This window comes from Eurytemora carolleeae, unplaced genomic scaffold, assembly GCF_000591075.1.
Source record: "Eurytemora carolleeae unplaced genomic scaffold, Eaff_2.0 scaffold1092, whole genome shotgun sequence".
NCBI classification, from domain to species: domain Eukaryota; kingdom Metazoa; phylum Arthropoda; class Copepoda; order Calanoida; family Temoridae; genus Eurytemora; species Eurytemora carolleeae.
Window position 1 is genome coordinate 111,293 of NW_019396978.1, and position 8,341 is coordinate 119,633.

The window sequence follows — 8,341 nt, forward strand, 5'->3', positions numbered from 1 at the left end:
TCTAACCCCTTCAACCCCCCCCCCCTTCCCCCACTGCATACGCCCATAAACTAGTCAACCCTTTTCCAGTCATTCAATACTCTTCAAAAGACTAAGGTATAGTTATCTGTTTTTTTTCTTGTCTTTTTAAGTTTTATGTGTTTTGACATTATTCATTTAAAAAATTACTTGCTGTAAAAGTTACACAATTTTCTTGTTTTTTTTTGTTTATTAAAAGTTGTTTTGTATGTATTATTTATTTTATATATTCATTGTCTAACAATTTTTTTTGATGTGTTTGCTTATTTCTGTAATATAAGCACTGCAATCCTGATGATGCCAAACTACATTTTTTAAGCTCCATTTTTAAAGCTCATTACGAAGACGATAAAAAGCAAAAGCAAAAATACATTTTTGTATAAATCCTCGAAAAAACCTAAACCTGAGGTAATGTGTTCTGACTGTTCTAGAAAACAGGGTTCCCATTCTCCACACAAGCTGGACTCCAGATACTTTAAAACAAAGTTGTGAAATGAATGTCGGCTTTGTTCTTCCTTTTACTGTACTGTACAGACCTCTTTAAACTAATAAAATATGTCAATTCCAAGGTTAAATCAAGTTATCTGCTTTTCTATGTAAAACCATCTTTAAGAAACTCTTTATAAATAGTTTTAAATTGATAAATTCACAGGAACATTTCATAATTAAAAACATAAGAATGCGAAAATTCCTCGGTTTCATGATTTTATTGTAGGATGTATATTCACGTGGGGGTTCCAAAAAAATAGGGAGAATAGAGTTTAAGATGCACTGAAAGGGACTACATAAGCATAGTTTCAAGTAACCCTGAAAGGGACTATATAAGCATAGTTTCAAGTAACCCTGAAAGGGACTATATAAGTAACCCTTCATGGCAAAGATGGCAATGCCAGGTTTACACAGTTATCCTTGAAACCATTAACTGGTAGCGGATCATACTGTCCTTATTCTAATTTGAAAAATACTAAAATCTGATCATTGCTATACATTTTTCTGCAGTAGAAATGCGCAAGTGTCTGTTCTAGAGATACATCATTTGAAACGTAATCAATTTTGTAAATTATAATCATTAATAAGTAATTCATACTTGATCAAACAAATGTTTAAATCGGGCATTGTCATCTTTTGATGGAGGCTCACTTGATTTTACGCTTACATTTACTTTAAAAGTGTAAAATTTGATTTACATAATAATTGATCTAACCTGTTGCTAACGCAATAAACCAAAACCATAGAACAATATAAATTTTCTCATTTAGAATATTAAGAGGAAGAAGGCAGAGTCCATCAGCATTCTCAATAGTGCCAGAGGGTCCATACCTCTCAAAGGTACACTTGGCAACCTAATAGAGAATGATTTGGAACCAGAGTCAATGTTGTCTTTCTTAGCAAGCATAAAATCCTCGAATTTCGAAACATTTTAATTTTTCATGTATTTTCGAAGATTTGAATATCTAAAAGGAACTGTACTGTAAACCGGGCTTATTTTAAGGAGTATATGTTAGATTCACAATGTATCCTACTACATATATCTCATCAAGAATGACTACGATACCCTTTATAATATTGATCAGCTAAATCTAGAAAATGCACCATTGTGAATCAAATATATACCTCAATTCAAATAAAATTACAACGGAAGTCCATTTAAAAATATTGAACCAATTTAATGTTTTTATTTAAATCTCCAACCGTCTTTCTTTTGAATCGAATCTCAGATTTCTTTTTAAAGAAAATGACAAACTCTTTCAAAATTGGAAAAATATAAGTTTTACCTTCGGAAAAACTTTGTCCATTGCATCATTTCGTAATTCAGGGTCTTCCTAAACATTGGACAAATTATAATTATAATTATAATTATAATATAATCATAATTATATTGATAATAGTTATGGCAATGATGATAATTGTATTATTATATAATAAACGATGAAAATGATGAAAATGACGAAAGTGATGAAAATGATGATAATGATGATAAAAATGATAATTATGATAATGATGATAATGATGATAATGATGATAATGATGATAATGATGATAATGATGATAATGATGATAATGGTGATAATGATGATGATGATGATAATGATAATAATGATGATAATGATGATAATGATGATAATGATGATAATGATGATAATGATGATGATGAAAATGACGACAATGATGATGATGATGATGATGATAATAATGATAATGATGATAATGGTGATAATGTTGATAATGATGATAATGATAAAATAATGATAATGATAATGATGAGGATAGTGATGATAAAAATCAAAAGGAAAATAATGATGAAAATGATGATAATGATAATGATGATGATGATGATGATAATGATGATAATGATGATAATGATGATACTAATGATAATGATGATGATGATGATAATAATGATAATGATGATAATGATGATAATGACTTTAATGATGATAATGATGATGATGATAATGATGACAATGATGATGATAATGATGATAATGATGATAATGATGCCAATGATAATAATGATGATAATGATGATATTGATGATGATGATAGAAGGATAATGATGATAATATTGATAATGATGATGATGATAATAATTATGATAATAATGATAATGATAATGATAATTATGATGATAATGATAATGATAATTATAATGATAATTATCATGATAATGATAATGATGATGATAATGATGATGATAATGATGATAATAAAGATAAAGATGATGATAATGATGATAAGGATAATGATAATGATGATAATGATGACGATTATGAGAGTTACCTGACTCACGCTGATCACATCACTTCCATAAGTTGAAAAGACCCCTCTAAAAAAAAAAAATATATATATTTGTTACTTTTTTGGTAAAGCACGTCAATGAAAAAGTGCTTACTTTTAAAGAATTAGAATTAAAATTAGAATTTAAAGTTGCCTTTGAAAGATGCTTACAAAATTAAGATTTATAGATAGATCACAATAAAATAAAATAAAATACCTTTAAGAAAAAGAACAAAATAGATCTAGAAGAAGTACATCAAGATACAATTCAAAAATTACCAGAAAGAAAGAAGAACAACAACTTGAAAGAGAAATTTTTTGATAAAATTTAAAAAGAAAAAGTTTACAAAGTAAATCTTGATGAGGTATATTTTGACAAATTTAAAAAAATTACCCAAGAAAGTAGTTGACGAAATATATCTGGAAAAGAACATTGACGAAGTTAAGAATTTCACACACTGTAAACTAATACAAAAATCCGTTAACTTTCTATTTTGTTTCATCAGATGTTTAAGTTTCAAAATTACCAAGAACGACAGAAAATAACTCTGATTTAGGTGTTTGGTAATTTCATTGAAAAACATTTCATAGATGGTCATTTCACAGATAACAAAATCATAGATTTATAAAATAGGGCATTTCAAAGATAGGACATTTCAAAGATAGGACATTTCAAAGATAGGACATTTCAAAGATAGGACATTTAAAAGGTAGGACATTTTAAAGACAGGACATTTCAAAGATAGGACATTTCAAAGATAGCATATTTCAAAGATAGGACATTTCAAGTAAAGGACATTTTAAAAATAGGACATTTCAAAGATAGGACATTTCATAAACAGGACATTTCATAGACAGGACTTTCCACAAGCAGGATATTTCAGAGACAGAGTAGATTTTTATAGACATAGAAGAACGTTTATAGATAGATAATTTTAAAGAAAGAAAAGCAATTTTTTCAGAGAAAATTTAAGGTTTGGGGTATATAAAAATATATAAAAATATGTCACAATGAAATATCCTATCAATTTATTGTTCTGTCCATGAAATGTCTTGTCTATGAAGTGTCCTATTTATGTAGTGTCCTGTCTATGAAAAGTCTTTCTATGAAATGACTCAACACCTTGATTTAGATGTACTGCTTTTAAAGTCAATTGAATGTAAATTTTAATCCCATTTTTATCTGTTAAATGTTTTAAAGTTACAATAAACTCTGAACAATTTTAGTTTTTGCCACAAACTCTGATTTTCTAATCACAATATCTTTGCAATTCAATGTCGGAGATCTTTGATATTTCACATTATGAATTCTTTTAGATCACATAATTATAGTTTGAAATATTGAAGGTTTACACCATCAGATTGCAAAGATACAGGTATTAGAAGATCAGAATGTGTGGCAAATAGTCAGTTCCTTTGTAAAAAGTTCAGGACTCGTGAATCCCAGCATGAACCATGGGTAATATCAATAGATTAAATAAATTCTTCTTGAATTATCCATGGGTAATATCAATGGATTAAATAAATTCTTCTTGAATTATCCACGGGAGTATTAATTAAAATGAATGGATTTAAGCACATTATTCTGAAAGTTGTCACAAAAAATATCGAGATCATGTATTGTAGATTGGCATTATTTTACTCAGATATACATTATTATTTGATTAAAGCGAAGCATGAGTCCCGCAGATACAAAGGAATTGAGTTTTTACCACAAACTCTGATTTTCTAATTTCAATTTCATTGCAACCCAATGTCGTAGACCTTTAATATTTCAAACTATGAATGCTGTTAGATCAAATAATGTAAGTTTGAAATATCAAAGGTTTACATCATCAGGTTGCAAAGATACAAGGATTACAAAAATTGAATTTGTGTCGAAGACTCAATTCCTTTTTCTTTATTCTAAGTTTAAATATATATCAACTAATTAATAAGATTTTTCTAATTTCCTTGTAGAGGAAGTATCTTTGTTCAATATAGTCCCTGGCATTCTGGTTCTTGAAATAATCTTTGATCTCACTGATTCCAGCTAGACATTTGACATTCATCAAATTTTGAAATTGAATTTCAGAATTGACTTTTCATTTTGGATGTTAGGATTGATCAAGACATATTAAAGTTACGCTTATAGTCCTTTTAGTGTGATCAATATTACCATGTAGTTTCTGTTTCTGAACCAGATTATAAGGAGTTTAAACTCCTGATCAATATATGATCAATATTATCATAACGCTTCTGTTTCTGAACCAGATTATATGGAGTTTAAAGTCCTGAATAATATGCTCAATGTTACCATGTAGTTTCTGCTTCTGAACCAGATTATAAGGAGTTTAAACTCCTGAATAGTATGCTCAATGTTACCATGTAGTTTCTGCTTCTGAACCAGATTATAAGGAGTTTAAACTCCTGAATAATATGCTCAATATTACCATGAAGTTTCTGCTTCTAAACCAGATTATAAGGAGTTTAAACTCCTGAATAGGATGCTCAATGTTACCATTTAGTTTCTGCTTCTGAACCAGATTATAAGGAGTTTAAACTCCTGAATAATATTCTCAATGTTACCATGTAGTTTCTGTTTCTGAACCAGATTATAAGGAGTTTAAACTCCTGAATAATATTCTCAATGTTACCATGTAGTTTCTGTTTCTGAACCAGATTATTAGGAGTTTAAACTCCTGAATATTATGCTCAATGTTACCATGCAGTTTCTACTTCTAAACCAGATTATAAGGAGTTTAAACTCCTGAATGCTCAATGTTACCATGTAGTTTCTGCTTCTGAACCAGATTATAAGGAGTAGCGAAGAAGGGCATTCTTGGATCTGATACAGCATGAGTTAAATCACGAGGAATAAGCCGGGAAACCTGAGGTAGGAATTTATAAACAACGAGAAGAAGTTGAACTAGTTACGGTCTGTTTAACTACTTATTGTTACTTGGCTCTTGATTAGTTCTAGAGCTTGCAAACTCGTCAATTGCATCAAAGCAACCCCCCGGCCACCCTTGAGTGTCAACAAAAAAATTCAGCCCAATCGGTCCAGCCGTTTGGCCGGCTATAAAAAATTACCTTCCCCGCCTCCCAATATTTCCAAAGCTGATAAGGAGCAAGAAAAAATAACGCCTTTAAGAGAATCTTTTTAAAAATCGTTAAAAATCGAACAGTTGCATTCGTTCAACTTTTGAATAAAAAAACGAAGAGAGAATTTGAGCAAACATATAGATCTAATGCATATCTATCATTTTAACCCCACTCTTCTGTTTATTGATTGAACAAGTTAGTGCTGTTCTTATATGAAAATTGATAATTTTCAATTGTGATTATAAAAGTCACTTGCGGATTTATGTGCAGTGAAACCCTTAATAACGAATACATAGAAAGAAATAATCAAATGTCGTATTCTTCACTTTCTGATAATGGAATGTTGCAGATATTTGTTTTTTTAATTAAATGATTATATGGACCTCTTTAAAACTGTTCCCGCATATTCATGGCTATTTATTTATTTTCGCAAATACCATGAAATTTACGTTATATAGTATACAACTCAACAAAAAATTGTCAAGACGACATTTGATAAATTCTTCCGATGTATTCGTTTTTAAGGGTTTCAATGTAGCAATATTAAAAAAGGAAATTTAGACAGTTTTATTAAATTTTCAGAGCCAGCGATTAAAAATATTCACGAAAATACGACTCAGGTCTAAACTGTTGTTGGGCCTTATTTACTGCTTGAGCGTTCGGATTCAACTTGCATTTATTTTCCATAGAGTTGAGTTCAAAAACCGGTTTAATGAATTTCGATCCAAGCCGAAGCACAGCACAGAAAAACGACGACAACTTCCTTTTTTGTAAATCCGATTTAAAGGGTAAAGGGTGCACGTTATTGTGAATCCGACATTCGCTTATTTACATCTCAGATTCCTTTAATTTTAATAATACACGTTTGTTTGTCAAAAAAATAATAAAATTGATAGACTGTATAATCTACAGGATTACCCGCAAAAGATTTAATTTCAGAGACGATCGTACGGATTTTATACTTGAGATTTCTTAAATTTATGATTCAGTGGTATACTTATTTCTTTCTTATTAAATAAGCTGCATTAAAAAACTGTTTTCAATGCGCGACTTAATTTGATCTTGGTTTTCACAGTTTTGGTCGTCTTTACAGTCTTTTTTTAAGGTAACCCCGTAATCCTAGTTTCTCTGAATCTCATATTTTAAGAAAAGACGACATTGTAAAGATTCCCTGAAAAAATAGAGTAAAGCAAACCCATTGATAATATCGGGTTTCATATCTCTCTGTATCTTCTTGTAATGCTCCTACACCAGGATGAGGCATCTGAGAATAAAAGAAATAAAAATAGTTAAATTATTGTTTCGATGGGCCCATATTTAAAGTAAAACGATGACTCTGAACCCTTAAATTTGGTTTTAAAATTTTTACCTTTTGATCATGCTTCCTTAGTCTTTATTTAACTGCGTCATTCATTCATAATTTATATCAATGTTTTAAGGATATAACGTAGCAGCTAAATAATCGCTGTTTAAATAGTACATGGTAATTATGTATATTTATTTATCTGAATTATTTATGATCTGAGTGAATTAATGCAACTCCTTGAATTTGTATGGACGCTGCACTCTTTTGAGTAAAGGACATGTTTACCCATTTTCTTAGTATATACACAACAAATAAATGTAAAATTAGTAGCAATCGATATCGAATTTAATTCGATATCATGGGCCTAAGCACCCTTTCATTTTTCGCGAAAACTCAATAATTAAACATCAATCGTTTCATTATTAATTACAAAAACACTGATTTTCACCCAAAGTCAGTGGCGGCCATAAGGGGGGTTATTGGGGTTATTTACCCCCCCCAGNTTTACCCCCCCCCCTACAGAATCCTTATGTCCGCCCCTGCCCATAGTTTTCTATTAAATTCCTATAATCTTTAGAACCTAATGTCAATTTAAAAAATCTCTCCACTGATACAAAAATATAAAGGGACTGATTTGAACATTCTGTCCAGTTACCTGGTAACCAACTTCCATCTTGGGTAAAGTAAATGTTGAGTGTATCCAGCAATAGGTATTCATCACACTCTAATAATAATAATGATGATAATGATAAATGCAAAATGATAATAATGGTGATAAAATAAAACAACATTTCTGCAAAGGAGTATGTGAATGGGGGGCTTTGTACGATTTTCTATTAACCCTGTAGATTTAATTGCTTGAAACAGAATTGCTAGAAACGCAGTAACTTAGCAACTAGAATTCTAGCCATTATATTTCCAGCAATGATATCTGCAGTAAAATTACCACTGGAACAACGTCGCCTGCGACTATACAGCTGATGGGATTGCCGAAGAACTGTGAGAAAGTGACCATTATACTCCCCAAGAATAGAAACAGTACAGACACCTATAATCAAACCAGCTTAACATTCCTAATCTAGTTTAGCCCTACCCGGATAGAATCTTAGAGTCTGAAACCTAGTCTTAGACGCCGGGCCGACCTCCTCAGACCCT

At 30.4% G+C, this 8,341-nt stretch overlaps 1 protein-coding gene across 1 annotated transcript in view; it reads right to left on the reverse strand.

Moving 5' to 3' along the window:
* Positions 1-8,304, reverse strand: part of LOC111710725 (innexin inx2) — a 9,060-nt gene extending 756 nt beyond the window's left edge. Inside the window, exons 1-11 of the mRNA XM_023484843.1 lie at positions 8,133-8,304; positions 7,842-7,910; positions 7,052-7,144; positions 5,869-5,922; positions 5,564-5,666; positions 4,749-4,828; positions 3,191-3,261; positions 2,800-2,845; positions 1,794-1,841; positions 1,223-1,361; positions 422-491 (exon numbers count right to left, since the gene is read on the reverse strand). Coding sequence (XP_023340611.1) covers positions 422-491; positions 1,223-1,361; positions 1,794-1,841; positions 2,800-2,845; positions 3,191-3,261; positions 4,749-4,828; positions 5,564-5,666; positions 5,869-5,922; positions 7,052-7,144; positions 7,842-7,910; positions 8,133-8,201 — 842 coding nt within the window. The 5' untranslated portion in view covers positions 8,202-8,304. The remainder of the gene's footprint in view (positions 1-421; positions 492-1,222; positions 1,362-1,793; positions 1,842-2,799; positions 2,846-3,190; positions 3,262-4,748; positions 4,829-5,563; positions 5,667-5,868; positions 5,923-7,051; positions 7,145-7,841; positions 7,911-8,132) is intronic.
* Positions 8,305-8,341: the final 37 nt, after the last annotated feature.